The 18,092-nt window shown below is 39.3% G+C and overlaps 1 protein-coding gene across 1 annotated transcript in view; it reads right to left on the minus strand.

Annotated features, from left to right (window-relative positions):
• The window catches only part of mib2 (mind bomb 2), a 330,213-nt gene that overhangs the window by 15,945 nt on the left and 296,176 nt on the right, over positions 1 to 18,092 (minus strand). The window contains exons 11-13 of the mRNA XM_071663617.1: positions 10,686 to 10,878; positions 10,215 to 10,364; positions 348 to 526 (exon numbers count right to left, since the gene is read on the minus strand). Of these exons, the coding sequence (XP_071519718.1) occupies positions 348 to 526; positions 10,215 to 10,364; positions 10,686 to 10,878 (522 nt within the window). The remainder of the gene's footprint in view (positions 1 to 347; positions 527 to 10,214; positions 10,365 to 10,685; positions 10,879 to 18,092) is intronic.

Raw genomic sequence — 18,092 nt, forward strand, 5'->3', positions numbered from 1 at the left:
TACTTATAACTTTCAATCATACAAAAAAAATCTACAGGAATGAAAATCACAAGGACAATAACTGCAAATATGTTTCATACACTCTTTGCATTTGCAATGGCTATATGGAATACCCTAAATAATGTTACAAGAAACAATATTAAGAATATATAAAGATGTGTGTGGATACATGAAATTTATCAAACTCCAATAAGAGTACTACAAAATGTTCTTAATCTGTGAGTCTAATAATAAAACAATGGGTATTGCAGGTAGCAGCAACTAATTTTGGTGTGATATATTTTCATTAATTTCCACATAATAATTTGCCATTACAAACGTACAGTACAATACTTAACAACACATACCCTGCCTGCGTTGTATAGCTCTGCAGAAGATCAATAGTATTGGTGTCATTGATAAGATCTAAGGGAGTCTTGGAGCGGTTATTTGCAACAGTCACACTACAACCTTTCTGGGCCAAGTAGCAGGCAAGAGCCAGTGAGATGTTATTTTCAAAACCACGCTTAGCGATGTCTTTCAGGATCTTGTCAAAAAAGAAAAGCTTAATTAGACAACAAAGTCTCTGTCTTACATCTACTACAAATGAAACATTCTGGCACTTGAAGAATATGAAGAAACAGAATATATGATGAAAAAATACAATGATGTAATTAATATGAAAAACATATGCAAAAACTAAGCTTGTTGTAGTAACAAACTGATATGATTATGATAACTCAATTAAATTAAAGGATTGTTCAAACACACTGCAGTCACACTGATATGCAAGTAATAATTTTTTCAAACTACACAAAGATGATTAGGATCTGACTAAAAATTCTGATTAATCTGATCATGTGACCATTGAAATGATATGAAGTCTTCAAATTCTTGTTTATACACATACATAGATAGCAACAATGTCAAGAACTAAAAGCATGAGACAGGATCCTTTCTTCAATGCTACAGATCTTTATTTGGCCCTAATGATGCTACTGTACTACCCTATTTCATAGCACAATCACCAGGGGCTTAAATCTTTTAAACCATCAGCTTAATCCTTTAAAGAGCAAGCCCCTGAATTCTCATTATTCAAAGCAATGGAACCTGAGTATCCCTTGGGGATCATGCTAAAGTAATCCTCTTTTCCATTTTCCTTCTACATATCTGAGGTACCCAACCCACCAAGTACTTCATACTCTTCACATATACAAGCACTATAAAACAATGGACTTCAATGTATCAGAACTTGGTTTCAATGGATATTTAAGATCCCAGTGGACTAAGTTTGGGATCCAACAGAAAAGTCTGCAAAACTGCATTACAACAAAAATTTATTCGTGTAAAGTTGGCTCCACTGGACTGAGTTAGGAATGTAACAGAAAAGTCTGTTAGTTTCTGACCTCAGTCTAGAATGGTGGGCATAAGAATGTAAATAAATACATAATATATAAGAACAGTTTATTGAATTCAGGCTACCATTTGGCTGGAAATATACAATTGGGAAATTACAGAACTGGGGGGGGAGGGTCATAACAGTTTCTTATCAATTAATCACCTAAAGAGCTTAAGATTCACGTAGGGCTACTATTTCAAAATATTTTACCTATTTGTAAATAATTTACACATATGAAATATCAATACATGTAAAAAACAAGATGTAAAATAAAACAACTCTCATGGGGTTGGTGTTCTCAGGTCTGCCAATACTCCTTAAAAGCTACTTCACTTCAGCCAAAAAGCTACGATGTAATCACTGGTAGAAAACATTCTTATCCATGCAGCCACTGCTCTAACCCTTATGAATCATAGGGAAATATGCCACATCTTTTAAGTGCCTAGGATGCTGATACTTGCTGAAAATCAGAAGTCTGAGCTTGTGTGAATCACTAGCATCAGCAAAGACAATGACCATGACACAATCTTTGTTCTGCTTAAAATCTGAAGCAACAACCTCGCTGGAAGAAGCTGAAGTTGATGAGGATAAGCATTACTAGTAAAGGGCTGTCTCATCTGCATTATACATCTATTCAACACTGAAATCATGCTCATTAGCTAACTCCCCAACAGTGGTACTGCATTCTCCAACACTATCATGGTCTGCTGATCTACGCTCACCTGATATATCAAGTTAATGAATGCCAGACATTTCACGAATGCAGCAAGCCAGTCATTAAGAAAAAAATCTTCGCCTCTGAGTAACTATGCCTTCTCAATAAGTGGTAGGCCGAAAATGGGTGCTCCCCCAAGGTGTCATAAGGTAAACCACTCGTGAAGAATGGGGTCCAATTCACGAAGCTTAGGCTGATGTTAGATCTTGCATGCCTAGAGAGTCTTGGGGTGCAACTCACTACTAAATGCCTTGATCTTTTGCTGCGTGGTAATGTCACAGATAGTCATCATGCTGACACTGAAGTCATTCTTTAGTGCCACCTTGGACAAGGCCTTATCCAGCCTCTTATGTGATTCCACCGTGTTTTTGAGACACAAAAACGTTCCTTTTATGTTTCATGTGAGATGAAGACAGCTTTGAGGAACTGTCAGGCAAATGCTGAAAGCTCTTGAAAGGAGCCATTGACCAGAATAGCGATCAAGGGTGCACGAAATACATAAATGTGCGAGACCAGCACAAAACACTGTGCCTGAAAGCATATGGAAGATGGTAAAACATCACCAGTACCATAAAACACTAGTTGGTGAGGACACTACTTGCTGCAGAGCAGCACATGTGATTCAAAATATTTCTATATATATTTTCAATTTTTTTTAAAGTTTCTCAATAATAAAAGTTTGCTAACCGAAACTAATAAAACATATGTTGTTTTGAACAGATTTTATGGAACAAGAATTTTAACAGAGCAAATTCTATTGTTTATACATAACACAATTCTTAATAGAGCAATTAGTATGGTTTATACATTATGCCAATTTATTGGTCATTATGAGATGAAAATTTGCATATTGGTTGAACTGCTGTATTACTATGGTTGATATACATTATTCATTCATTAATGGTGAACATCAAATGATGAATATCATCACATTTCTTGCATTACAGTAATAGTCAACACATGCATAACTAATGGAAAACTAAGCTACTTGCTTGTTTAACCATGCACGTAATCATAGATTTTATATGACAATTGCTATTACAGGTATGGGATGATTCTTCTATCTTTCATGAGCACTGGTTAGTACAAAGTGACAAAACCTTTAATGTGTTACCTCAGGGTACATATTTCTTTCCTTCATTCACATGCATTCCCACTCTACAAATAAAAGTAATTTTCCACTTAAGTAATTTGACACTATTTTCATAAGATTATTTTGGGCAATGAATTATGATTTTCATAAAATATAAAAGTGTTGAAGTCCATAATGGTGAGATATTATATAAATTCATTCACGATGCACATGAGGTGTTTCTATAGAATATCTAACAATCTATTTCCTTTTATATTCATTACCTTATTTATTATACTTAATCACTATTTCCCATGATGGCAAGGGAGCCCCACGAAACAGATGAAGGAAGATCCATTTGCTCACATACACATATGTGCATATTCATTTTTATTACTATATATTTATTATACTCTGTTGCTTTCTCCCGCGTTAGTGAGGCAGCACAAGGAAACAGACAAAAGAATGGACCAACCCACCCACACACACATGTATATACATAAACGCCCACACACACATATATACATATCTATACTTTTCAACATATACATACATGTACATACCCAGACAAATACATATATACGCACGCACATATTCATACATGCTGCCTTCATCCATTCCCACCGTCACCCTGCAACACATGAAATGACACCCTTCCTCCCCTCACGTGCACGCAAGGTAGCGCTAGGAAAGGACAACAAAGGCCACATTCGTCCACACTCAGACTCTAGCTGTCATGTGTAATGCACCGAAATCACAGCTCCCTTTCCACATCCAGGCCCCACAAAACTTTCCATGGTATATCCCAGACGCTACACATGCCCTGGTTAAATCCACTGACAGCACGTCGACCCTGGTAAACCACATCATTCCAATTCACTCTATTCCTTGTACACCTTTCACCCTCCTGTATGTTCAGGCCCCGATCGCTCAAAATCTTTTTCACACCATCCTTCCACCTCCAATTTGGTCTCCCACTTCTCGTTCCCTCCAACTCTGACACATATATCCTCTTTGTCAATATTTCCTCACTCATTTCTACATGTGACCAAACCATGTCAATACACCCTCTTCTGCTCTCTCAACCACACTCTTTTTATTACCACACATCTCTCTTACCCTTTCATTACTTACTCGATCAAACAACCTCACACCACATATTGTCCTCAAACATCTCATTTCCAACACATCCACCCTCCTCCACACAACCCTATCTATCGCCCATGCCTCACAACCATATAACATTGTTGGAACCACTATTCCTTCAAACATACCCATTTTTGCTTTCTGAGATAACATTCTTCAACACTCCTAGAACCTTCGCCCCCTCCCCCACCCTTAGACTCACTTCCGCTTCCATGGTTCCATCCGCTGCCAAATCCACTCCCAGATATCTAAAACACTTCACTTCTCCAGTTTTTCTCCATTCAAACTTAACTCCCAATTTACTTGTACCCCAACCCTACTGAACCTAATAAACTTGCTCTTATTCACATTTACTCTCAGCTTCCTTCTTTCACACACTTTACCAAACTCAGTCACCAACTTCTACAGTTTCTCACCCAAATAAGCCATCAGTGCTGTATCATCAGTGAACAACAACTGACTCACTTCCCAAGCCCTTTCATCCAAAACATACTTGCCCCTCTCTCCAAAACTCTTGCATTCACCTCCCTACCACATACGCATATGGCCCATTAATGCATCATGGTCAGGAACGCTAACTGCTACAACACGGGAGAACATTCATCATTCCCATTTTCACTCCACACACCCTGCCCAAGGTATGGGTTTCCCCAATCCCAGTCACATCCACACTAAAACATTTAAACCTTTCCACAAGCTCCCTCTTTTCACTCGCATCAGTCATCCCATTCACATTCAGCGGCATCATCCTCACTCATTTGTCTCTTTTGATTAAATCCTTGACATAAATGATAGATTTCAGTGTTGCTTCTTAGCCTTTTAATCCTCACTCTTGACAGGTCACTGGCAGAGGGCAACTCCAGCCCAGTGTTTCCAGAGGCAGCAAGGCTCCAAAATTTTCAAAAAAGTGACAGCACACTTCAGGTGTTTGACTGAACTTAAAAGGACTACCTTGATGTAGTTGGGCAATGCCTCTCCCTTGAGTTCCACCCCTACAGGATGTAGAAACAAAATCATTATGAGAAGGCAGGGTGAGACTTGGATACTCTAGTAAAACTAGAGTTTCCCCTTGAGGTACTGAAACTTAATAACTTTTACTAATGGTTACGATACTGTCACTGTGCACATACACATATATGTATGTATGTATATATGTATATGTACGAGAATGTATTTATTTATTTATTTATTTTGCTTTGTCGCCATCTCCCGCATTAGCAAGGTAGCGCAAGAAAAAAGACGAAAGAAATGCCCCAACCCACCCACATACACATGTATATACATACACGTCCACACACGCAAATATACATACCTATACATCTCAACGTATACATATATATACACACACAGACATATACATATAAACACATGTACATAATTCATACTGTCTGCCCTTATTCATTCCCATCGCCACCCCACCACACATGAAATAACAACCCACTCCCCCCGAATGTGTGCGAGGTAGCACTAGGAAAAGACAACAAAGGCCACATTCGTTCACACTCAGTCTCTAGCTGTCATATAATAATGCACCGAAACCACAGCTCCCTTTCCACATCCAGGCCCCACAGAACTTTACATGGTCTACCCCGGACGCTTCACATGCCCTGGTTCAATCCATTAACAGCATGTCGACCCCGGTATATCATATAGTTCCAATTCACTCTATTCCTTGCACGCCTTTCACCCTCCTGCATGTTCAGGCCCCGATCACTCAAAATCTTTTTCACTCCATCTTTCCACCTCCAATTCGGTCTCCTACTTCTCTTCGTTCCCTCCACCTCTGACGCATATATCCTCTTGGTCAATCTTTCCTCACTCATTCCTCCATGTGACCAAACCATTTCAAAACACCCTCTTCTGCTCTCTCAACCACACTCTTTTTATCACCACACATCTCTCTTACCCTATTATTATGTACTCGATCAAACCATCTCACACCACATACTGTCCTCAAACATCTCATTTCCAACACATCCACCCTCCTCTGCACAACTCTAAACATAGCCCACGCCTCACAACCATATAACACTGTTGGAACCACTATTCCTTCAAACATACCTATTTTTGCTTTCCGAGATAATGTTCTCGACTTCCAAACATTCTTCAACGCTCCCAGAACTTTCGCCCCCTCCCCCACCCTATGATTCACTTCTGCTTCCATGGTTCCATCCGCTGCCAAATCCACTCACAGATATCTAAAACACTTCACTTCCTCCAGCTTTTCTCCATTCAAACTTACCTCCCAATTGACTTGTCCCTCAACCCTACTGTACCTAATAACCTTGCTCTTATTCACATTTACTCTCAGGTTTCTTCTTTCACACACTTTACCAAACTCAGTCACCAGCTTCTGCAGTTTCTCACACGAATCAGCCACCAGTGCTGTATCATCAGTGAACAACAACTGACTCACTTCCCAAGCTCTCTCATCCACAACAGACTGCATACTTGCCCCTCTTTCCAAAACTCTTGCATTTACCTCCCTAACAACCCCATCCATAAACAAATTAAACAACCATGGAGACATAACACACCCCTGCCACAAATCTACATTCACTAAGAACCAATCACTTTCCTCTCTTCCTATATGTACACATGCCTTACATCCTCGATAAAAACTTTTCACTGCTTCTAACAATGCCTCCCACACCATATATTCTTAATACCTTCCACAGAGCATCTCTATCAACTCCATCATATGCCTTCTCCATATCCATAAATGCCACATACAAATCCATTTGCTTTTCTTCAAAGCAAACACCTGATCCACACATCCTCTATCACTTCTGAAACCACACTGCTCTTCCCCAATCTTATGCTCTGTACATGCCTTCACCCTCTCAATCAATACCCTCCCATATAATTTCCCAGGAATACTCAACAAACTTATACCTCTATAATTTGAGCACTCACTTTTATCCCCTTTGCCTTTGTACAATGTCACTATGCAAGCATTCTGCCAATCCTCAGGCACCTCATCATGAGACATACATACATTAAATAACCTTACCAACCAGTCAACAATACAGTCACCCCCTTTTTTAATAAATTCCACTGCAATATCATCCAAACCCACTGCCTGGCCAGCTTTCATCTTCTGCAAAGCTTTTACTACCTCTTCTCTGTTTACCAAATCATTTTCCCTAACCCTCTTACTTTGCACACCACCTCGACCAAAACACCCTATATCTGCCACTTTATCATCAAACACATTCAACAAACTTTCAAAATACTCACTCCATCTCCTTCTCACATCATCATTACTCGTTATCACCTCCCCATTAGCTTCCTTCATTGAAGTTCCCATTTGCTCCCTTGTCTTACGCACTTTGTTTACCTCCTTCCAAAACATCTTCTTATTCTCCCTAAAATTTACTGATACTCTCTCACCCCAACTCTCATTTGCCCTCTTTTTCACCTCTTGCACCTTTCTCTTGACCTCCTGCCTTTTTCTTTTATACATCCCCCACTCATTAGCATTATTTCCCTGCAAAAATCATCCAAATGCCTCTCTCTTCTCTTTCACTAATAATCTTACTTCTTCATCCCACCACTCACTACCCTTTCTAAGCTGCCCACATCCCACGCTTCTCATGCCACAAGCATCTTTTGCGCAAGCCATCACTGTTTCCCTAAATACATCCCATTCCTCCCTCACTCCCCTTACCTCCTTAGTTCTCATATTTTTCCATTCTGTACTCAGTCTCTCCTAGTACTTCCTCACACAAGTCTCCTTCCCAAGCTCACTTACTCTCACCACCCTTTTCAACCCAACATTCTCTCTTCTCTTCTGAAAACCTCTACAAATCTCACCTTAGCCTCCACGAGATAATGATCAGACATCCCTCCAGTTGCACCTCTCAGCACATTAACATCCATAAGTCTCTCTTTCGCGCACCTATCAATTAACACGTAATCCAATAACGCTCTCTGGCCATCTCTCCTACTGACATACGTATACTTATGTATATCTCTCTTTTTAAACCAGGTATTCCCAATCAACAGTCCTTTTTCAGCACATAAATCTACAAGCTCTTCACCATTTCCATTTACAATACTGAACACCCTATGTACACCAATTATTCCCTCAACTGCCACATTACTCACCTTTGCATTCATATCACCCATCACTATAACCCGGTCTCTTGCATCAAAACTACTAACACACTCGCTCAGCTGCTCCCAAAACACTTGCCTCTCATGATCTTTCTTCTCATACCCAGGTGTATATGCACCAATAATCACCCATCTCTATCAACTTTCAGTTTTACCCATATCAATCTAGAGTTAACTCTCACCACTCCTGTTTCATGAGTAGTGCTATGCCTTCCCTTGCTCTTGTCCACTCACTAACCCCTGACTTTACTCCCAAGACATTCCCAAACCACTCTTCCCCTTTACCGTTTGAGCTTCGTTTCACTCAAAGCCAAAACATCCAGGTTCCTTTCCTCAAACATACTACCTATCTCTCCTTTTTTCTCATCTTGGTTACACACACATTTAGACACCCCGATCTGAGCCTTCGAGGAGGATGAGCACTCCCCGCGTGACTCCTTCTTCTGTTTCCCCTTTTAGAAAATTGAAATACAAGGAGGGGAGGGTTTCCAGCCCCCCGCTTCTGTCCCCTATAGACGCCTTCTACGACATGTGAGGAATGCGTGGGAAGTATTCTTTCTCCCCTATCCCCAGGGAATGTGTGTGTAAAAATACAAGTGTATGTGAGTGGATGTTGCTTCCTTCATCTATTTCCTGGTGCTACCTTGATAACATGGGAAACAATGATCAAATATAAAAAGTAAATTGAAATGTGGTCTGAACTAAATTCACGTAAGGACAGGTAGGTCACCCTATTCCACAAGTGTCAGTCAGTCAGACGCAACTTTGTCCTCAGACAGTGGTGGGTGAGGCCAGTAGCTTTGTTCCTTTAAGCTTTGTTCATATACCTTCATTTAATATTCATTTATTATTCCCAATGAAGAGGATTTGGAAAATAGATGAAAGCTTGGGAAGGTGTTCTTTCATTTTTCCTTTGAGTTATGAATAGGGTGTACTTAATTACTTACACAGTCTGATGATCTGGGGAATGACATCATGGTTGGCAGCTTTGCAACACTGGAGGCAGAGTGTGGGTCAAGTAATAAATTGTCTTAGGGATGAGGAGGCAGATATCTTTTTTCTTTTATGTCAGCTGAGACAGTATGAGCAACTGAAGGCCACTATCAAGGTAATCTCATTAACACTATACACCATGTACCCATTTTATCAAACAACTACCAAGGTGGATAAATAGGTGGGCTGACTGTGAAACCAAACCTATTCACTCAAACCCAGGCAGCCCTCGAGTGTGTCATATTCAGCATATTAATCACTACACAATGGAGGTCCATAGTCCACATACTAGCCTTCATATTACTTTCTGTATGTACTATATCATAGATAATTTCACTGTTCAAATGATGTTTACTGTTTACTGTGTAATTTGGTACAAAGCTGTGTATCATTTTCACTGTTTACATAAAGTTGTAAACATACATAAAGAAATACTTTTATAGTATAAGAGTGGTGGACAAATGGAAAAGACTGACTGAGGACATGGTCACTGCAAAAAGCATACATAAAGTCAAGAGGCTGTATGATAGCACAGAGTGTTAAAGAGATGGGGCATCACAGTACAGTACAGTACAAACAGGTAGAGACATTGTGGCAGCTGGTGGTGGGATAGCCAATGATGAGAGTACTGTGTTAAATCACAGAAGACTTGGTATCATGATCGCAGGTAAGTGCACAATGATTGCTCTTAAAAAATCACGGTTAACTTCATATCATGGTAAATGAACATTACATAAGTAATCATGTAAACATACATAAATGAATATGAAACAGTAATACAGAAAAGCAACCTGTGTGATGGTGGGAGCATGAGCTGGGTGAGCCTGAGGGGTGGTGGAGTTCTTTAAGAGAGCCAAGTGAAGCGCAGTGTCACCATCCTCATCACATGCACGGACATCTGCACCATTGTCCACCAGCAGCTCCACTACGCCACAGTGACCCTAGTGAAAGCAAAGTTTTCATATGGGTGGACTTCATTATCATATACATTTCATCATACAGTAGACTGAAATACAAAATTGTAATCTTTTATCTTTAACAGGAAATGACCATGCATAACTGAAATTTGGCTTCCATGACCAAAATGCATTAAAAAAAAATATCCATGATCATGAAAAATATTCATTCAGTGTTCATAACTGTGACACAGCCAGGAGAAGAGGAGTTTGTTTTTTTGCTATTGGTGAAATTTGGCTTTCATGATCAAAATGCATTAAAAAAAATATCCATGATTATGAAAACTATTCATTCAGTGTTCATACCTGTGACACAGCCAGGAGAAGAGGAGTTTGTTTTTTGTTATTGGTGATATCTACTGTTGCTTGTCCAAGTGTGATCAATGTCTCAGCTACTTGTCTATGACCATTAAGGGCTGCCAAATGAAGTGCAGTAAATCCATCCTCTTTTTGTACACCTACAAATTGTCTTGAACGCACGACCAACTTCTCAGCTGCACTGTAATAGGAATGTGATATCTGCAGGCATGTATAATTATGCTACATAAATATATGAAAATGGAAATCATAAAAACGTGGATGTGGTTTACTCTCACCTTTTTGCCAATCTACACTAAATCTCTCCTTTCATTTCCAGGCTCCTTCACTTTCATTACCCTCTTCTCACCAATATCATTTGCTTTTTTCAGAAAACCTCTACAAATCTTCATCCTCATCTCTCCCAGGTAATGATCAGACATCCAACCAGCTGCCCCTCACAGCACATTAACATCAAAGCGTTTCTGTTCAGCACACCTTTCAATTAGTATGCAACCCAATAATGCAAACTTACTGTCTCTCCTACTCACCCATGTATACTTTTTAAACCATGTATTCCCAATTACCAGTCGTTTTTCAGTACACAACTCCACAAATTGTTCAAAATTTCCATTTCTCTAATCAAACCTTAAACTGCCACATTACTTACTTTTACATTTAAATTACCCATCACTAATACCCACACCTACCCAAGTAGGAAGTATGTGGTAAGTGGACACTGACAAGGGAGGTATTCTAACCACACTACCAACGTGGGTATTAGGTGGGTTAGAGATGGCTGCTTAGTGGGCCAACATTTCAGTGGTTGTCAAATTGAATTCCTCTGACCCCAGGTAGCCATCTTTTATTTCTGCCTCACTCTCACATGGACTGCTGGCATTCTGTCCACAAACATACAATCTCTCCTTGTTGCAAATAACATCTGACAGTATGTACTTACACAACTCATTCTTCATAACTCTAACTCTTCCTCCTGTGACTGCTATGCATCAACCCTTCTTTTGGCAAAATGGTAGGCGAAACATATAGAAACAGCAGGTAAGAACATTCGACAGGAATATCAGATAGAAACATTGGGTAGAAGTAGTAGGTATGAACATTAGCTGGGAGCATTAGGTGAATGTTGTAGGTTAAACTTAGGCGGGAACATTGGGTACACACATTATTAGAAATAGTTGGTAGGAGCCTCTGAAATCACTGCAGAAGAGCTGCCCTCTCCCAGTGGCCTTTTAAGGATGAGACACTAAAGGCTAAGAAGCAGCACTGTTGTTCACAAGTTAAAAGAGACCCTTTTGTTGTTCTGGCTATCCTCTTAAGGGAGTACCCAAATGGAAGGCAAACAGATTGACTAATATGCAATCTCTTGCGTCAAAACTGCTGACACACTCAGGTGCTCCTAAAGCACCGATTTCTGCATCTTCCTTTTCTTGACCAGGTGATAAATACTATTAATCACCAATCTCTCGTAATCCACTTTTACTTTCACCCACGAGTTTGGAACTTACCTCCTTACACTCTTTCACACATTCCCACAACTACTGCTTCAGTAGTAACACTACCCCTTCCTTAGTTCCCAACCTCTCACTAAACCCTCACTCTACCCCTGTTACATCCCCAAACCATTCTTCCCTCTCACTGTTAAGCATTATTTCTTTCAGAACTAGAACATCTAGGTTTCTTTCCTCTACCATCAATTGCTTTCTCCTTTCTCCTCATCCTGGATACATCCAAACACATTCAGACACCCAAGCCTGAGCCTGAAAGGAGGATAAGCACTCTTTGCTTGGCTCCTTTTTCTAGTCATTCTTTTTTGAAACTAGAATAAAAGAAAGGAAGATTATCCAGCCCCCCTACTCTCACCCCTTTTAGTAGCTTTCTAGGACATGTAATTTGAACATTCAATTTTGTTCAACCTGCTTTTATCACTGTCACCCCCTTTCATGAGAAATGCACCTGCAGTCTCATCTACTCCAGCCACTTTGCCACACTTCATCTTACGCAATGCCTTTGCCACCCCTTCTCTTTTCACCAAACCATTTGCCTTACCTCACTCCTATCATCTAACACATCCAAAAGTTGTTCAAAATACTTACTTCTCCTCTTTGCTTCTTCGTATTTTAGTACCTTCCAATCTGCTCCTTTCACTGATGCTCCCATTTGTTCTTTAGTTCTCCCCAAAGATTCACCTCTTTCTGTTCTTCCTGAAGTTTACCAATACTCTCCCACCCCAGCTATCATTTGCCTTCTTTTTCTCATCCAATACACCTTCGTCTTAATCTACTCTTTTTGCTTCCTCTTGTACATCCCCCAACCATTTGTATGCCTTCCTACAGGTAACACCATTCCCCTCTCTTTTCTCTTACACTAATAATATTTAACTTTCTCATTCCATCACTTACTATCATTTTTCACATACCCATATCCCACCTCCCACATGCAACATATTTCTCTTGCACATGTGAGCAATGCTGCTCTAAACACCTCCCATCCCTTGCTCAGTCCTCTTACTTTGTTCAATCTCACCTTCTGCCATTCCATACCATATCTTTTCTAGTATCTCATCAGACAAGCCTCTTTTCCAAAATCACCCACTTAAACCACACATTTTACCTATATCATCTCCCTTTTTCCTGCAACTTCCATGAACTTTCACCCTCTCTTTCACCAAGAGGTGATCAGACATCCCATTAGCTGCCCATCAATTAGCAGATAATCTAATAAGGGCTGCTCACCATAAACCCACTCACCCTCATATATCTATGTATGTCCCTATAATTAAACCAGGTATACTCCATCATCAGTCCTTTTTCAGCACATAACTCCACAAGCTTTTCACCATTTTCATATTCATTCACAATGAGAACCCCATACTCCCTAATTAAGTCTTCTACCACATCATCTACTCTTTCATTCAAATAACCCATCACTATTATTCAATCACTCAAATCAAAATTGCTGAAGTACTTACTCAGCTTCTCCCAGAACTTGCCCCTCCCTCACTCCTCTCACAACTAAGTGCATATGGACTTCAAATCCATCTATTGTAATCCACTTTCATTTTCACCCACATCATTCTTACGCTTGGTTTTTTAAACACACAATTGACATTATTCACACCCTAATTGTAGTGAGAAGTCCAAGCAATGATCCTTGTGTGTGCCTGGTTCTGGAAAAAAGTTATCAAAAAGCAAGTGGATGACTCTATGAAGGAGAAATTTCCCAAGGGAGAGAGAAAGAGCATGGTTTCAGGGAAAGATCATATGTAACTACTCTCTTAGAGTTTCATAAAAAGAGTGAGCTTAGTCCTATACAAGAGGGAAGGCTGTGTGGACTTTCTGCATCTGTAATGCCAGAAGTCCTTTGAGTGAACCACATAGGTGACTGATCAGGCAGGAATAAGGGAGAAATTCCTATGACGGACAGATTACCTCAGCGGAAGGGAAGACAGGATGCATGTAAGAGAAGCCTTTTCCAAATGGGTTGAGGCAACCAGCAGAGTGCCATAGGGATTGGTTCTGGAAACATTACTCTTTCTTGTTCTATATTAATGACTTGCCTAAAGGAATGGAATCAAACCTGAATATGTTTACAGATAATGCAAAGGTTACAAGAAAAAAGTGAAAAGCAAGGAGGATTACTTCAGCTTACAATGGGGCTTACATAGACTCAAAAGTTGGTCTGAAGTGTGGATGATGAAATTCAACCCAAGCAAATCTAATGTAATGTGAATGGAGCAGAGTGAAAGATGGCCTCAGTATGGTTATTATCAAGCAGGATATAAGCTTCAGGATTCTGCATGAGAGGGACTTGGGAGTAGATATCATTCCTAACCTGTTGCCATTGTTCAATATTACAGGGATATCTAAAGAGACAAACTGTCTGCTGGCAAATACCAAAATAGCTTACAAGTATATGGATAAAGAAATACACAGCAAACTGTTCATGTCCTACATAAGGCCAAAACTAGAATATGCCTCTCAGGTTTGGTCACCACACCTAAAGAAGCACAAACAGCTCTTAGAGAAGGTCCAGAAGAAGGCAACAAAGATGGTACCAGAATCTAGAAAGCTAAGTTACAGGGAAAGGCTGGAGGCTTCAAATTTACCCACCATGAAAGAGGAAGGGTGAGAGGTGACCTGATCACACCCTTTAAGATTTTAAAAGAGAATGATGAAGTGTACAGTGGTCACAGTTTCTTTGAGATATGCAGGAATAAAGCAATCAGAGGATATAACATGAAATTAAATAAGAAACTCATAAAAAGGATGTAAAGAAATACTTCTATAGTATAAAAGTGGTGGGTGAATGAAATAGACTAACTGATGATATGGTTAATGCAGATGCATACATAAATTTAAGAGGCTGTATGACAATACAGTGTTCATGAGATGGGACCCCACAAGTGTAAAACTCCCTCCCTGTACAGCACAAATAAGTAATTACTAACTGGTAAAAATTACAACTCCACCTTCAGAAAAAGTACCACCCCCTTCTTTGTTCTCACCCTCAAACTAATCCCAGACTTTACCCTTAATACATTTCCAAACCATTCTTACCCTTCCCCCTGAGCTTAGTTTCACAGAGCCAGAATATTGCTGCCCCTCTTCCAACATGTGACAAAATTCATGTTTATTCCGGTCTACCATAGCATGTTTTCTATAAGCAATAAGCTTCTTTGTTGATACCCACAAGAGTGTAAAAGACTTTTTGAGAATATAATGAGCAAGGTGATACCGTTCTTTCTCTCCTCCAAAATATTAAGGCTCTGTTAGATGTACAATTCAGTAAAAAAAAAAAAAAAAACGTGATGGCAGGTGAAAACATTATCAGTCATCAAAGACTAGAATTACCAAAGGAAAAGAAATGATAAGCTCCTGTTCTAGTGGCTGTGGCAAAATCAAGCAACGGCATAACAACATGGTACAACGGTAGCTTCACAACTCTCCATCCTCAGCAAAATAAGCCTAACAGGTGACAATGAACAAGTCTGGCAGCAGGTTTTAAGAAGAAACCTAATGAAGAGAAGGTTGCACTACTACTAACTTTGGGTGGAGATGAACTACTTGACAGGAATAATTCATACAAGTTCCCAGCACCAGTAGATAACCAGCCTAACCCAGCAACAGTGCTACAAAATGTACTTGCCAACTTTGATGCACAATTTGCCCTGAAGGAGAATGTATTGGCTGACAGGTACAGATTTGAAAATGTGTGTAACAAACAGGAGAATCTTTAGATTCATTTATCACCAGACTCAGAATTCTGTGCATGGAATGTGAATATGAAGATCAAAAAGAATATGAGATGAGAGATCAACTAGCATTTAGATGCTCAGATGATTCTCTTTGAATGAAATTCTTTAAACAGAATGACCTTAATTTTGGAATGGCACACCAAGCAAGAAAGAAGCTGATGGTAATAAAACCAATGAAAATGACAAATGAAATGAAGACGTCTAACATGAGGACCACATCTGGACACACCCATGAGAAATGCAAGTTCTGTGGCAACAAGAATATTTGGAAGAAAAAAGAATGCCCAGCATATGGTAAGGCCTGTAGCAAGTGCAAGAGGAGAGATCACTTTGTAAGTAAATGCAGATCAAAACTCAGATAAGTGTTCTAAGAGAAGTATGGTCAACAGCATTCAAGAGGATGCAGACACAGACGACAACCCCACTGTTAGGTATGTTAAGAAACTTTCAACATGGTGTAGTGAAAAAACCATCTTGACATACATGGAGGTAGGTGATATAAAGGTGAAGTTTTAAGATGACTGTGGCACAAGTCTAAATGTCGATCCTTAACATATAAAGCTCGACAAACAGTTAAAGTCCTCTGATACAGTTGTACATGTGGAATCATACTATGTCAAACCCACTGGAAAAATGTAGAATGATTATTGTCAACTGAATACTAAAATGATTTAAATATTCTGCAGAGTTTACTGTTCTAGAACAGGATCTTGCCCAATTTTAGGTTATAGAGAATCAGATATGATGAACCTGATAACTGTGCATTTGGAGAATATTAGTGCAGTTAAAGATGTATTCTAAAATTAGAGATGTGTTTTCAGATGAGCTAAGAAAATCACCTGGTACTGTTAACTATTGATTTATCATCTAACCCAGGAGCAATATATATTCATCATGTACAGTGCTAATCAGTGTTAAACAAAAGGTTCACAATAAGCTTACTGAATTACAGAAAATGAGAGTCATAGCTAAAATGGATGAACCAACAGAATTGATAAGTTGTTTGGTTACTGGAAGCAAGAAGTCAGGTGATATCAGACTTTGCATTGATCCACAAGCACTGAATAAAGAGATGAAAAGAGAAATGCATCCACCAGCAGTGATTAAAGATGTATTACCTGACCATTCAAAGGCTAGATTGTTCTCAAAGTTTGATCTGAAGAATGGTTATTGGCATTGTGTAATAGATGATCACTAAAGCTATCTTACTACATTTTAAAACCACTAGAAAAGTAAAGATGATCAAGATTACCATTTGAGTTAGATGTGAGTAGTGAAATATATCAAAATAGGCTGAATGCAACCCTAAAGGGCCTGAAAGGAGTTGTATGCATAGCTGATGACAGTAGTGTATAGTATTGGAGACAATGATGATTTAGCTAATAATGATCATGATGGTTATGTTTGTAAACTGGAAGAGAGATGTAGGAAGCTCTGGATCATGCTCAACTATTGCACAACAGAATTAAGGATGTCTGAAATTGCTTTCCAAGGGCATAAGATATCTAAGTATGGAATGAAACCTGACTGATAAAATAGGATCCATTGTAAAGATGGAAACTCCATAAAATAGGACAGCGGTACAGAGATGAGCAGGCATGGTGAATTATTTAGCTACATTATTACCAAAATTGTCTGATGCAATAGAACCTATCCAACAACTAGCTAATAAAGATGTTGAATGGCAATGGGAAAGCATGCTGGAGAAAGCTCTTGACAAGGTCAAGCAGATAGTGACATCCTCTTCAGTGTTAGCTCTTTATGACCAAAATTAACCACTTGTAATTCGGTGAAAAACTAGCAGATAGGCTAAGGTGCTAAGTTGCATCAAGAAGGTATACCTATATCTTATACAAGTAGAGTATTGAGTCCTACAGAGAGACTAGGTATGCTCATATACATACAAAAAGAGATGCTTGCGGTAGTATTTGCCCTGACAAAGTTTCATGAGTAAAAATTTGAGAGACTGACCAAAGTAATGTGACCACAAACCTCTACAATCAATTGCACAGAATCTCTATACTAACAATCAATTCAACTGCAAGGGATGTTGCTTCAGGCTCACCATAATGGAAAAGAATTAGAATATCAGCCTGAGAAGGACATGCACATTGCAGATTTTCTGTCAAAGACACACTTAA

This window comes from Panulirus ornatus, chromosome 1 (genome assembly GCF_036320965.1).
Source record: "Panulirus ornatus isolate Po-2019 chromosome 1, ASM3632096v1, whole genome shotgun sequence".
In the NCBI taxonomy this organism is placed as follows: Eukaryota; Metazoa; Arthropoda; class Malacostraca; order Decapoda; family Palinuridae; genus Panulirus; species Panulirus ornatus.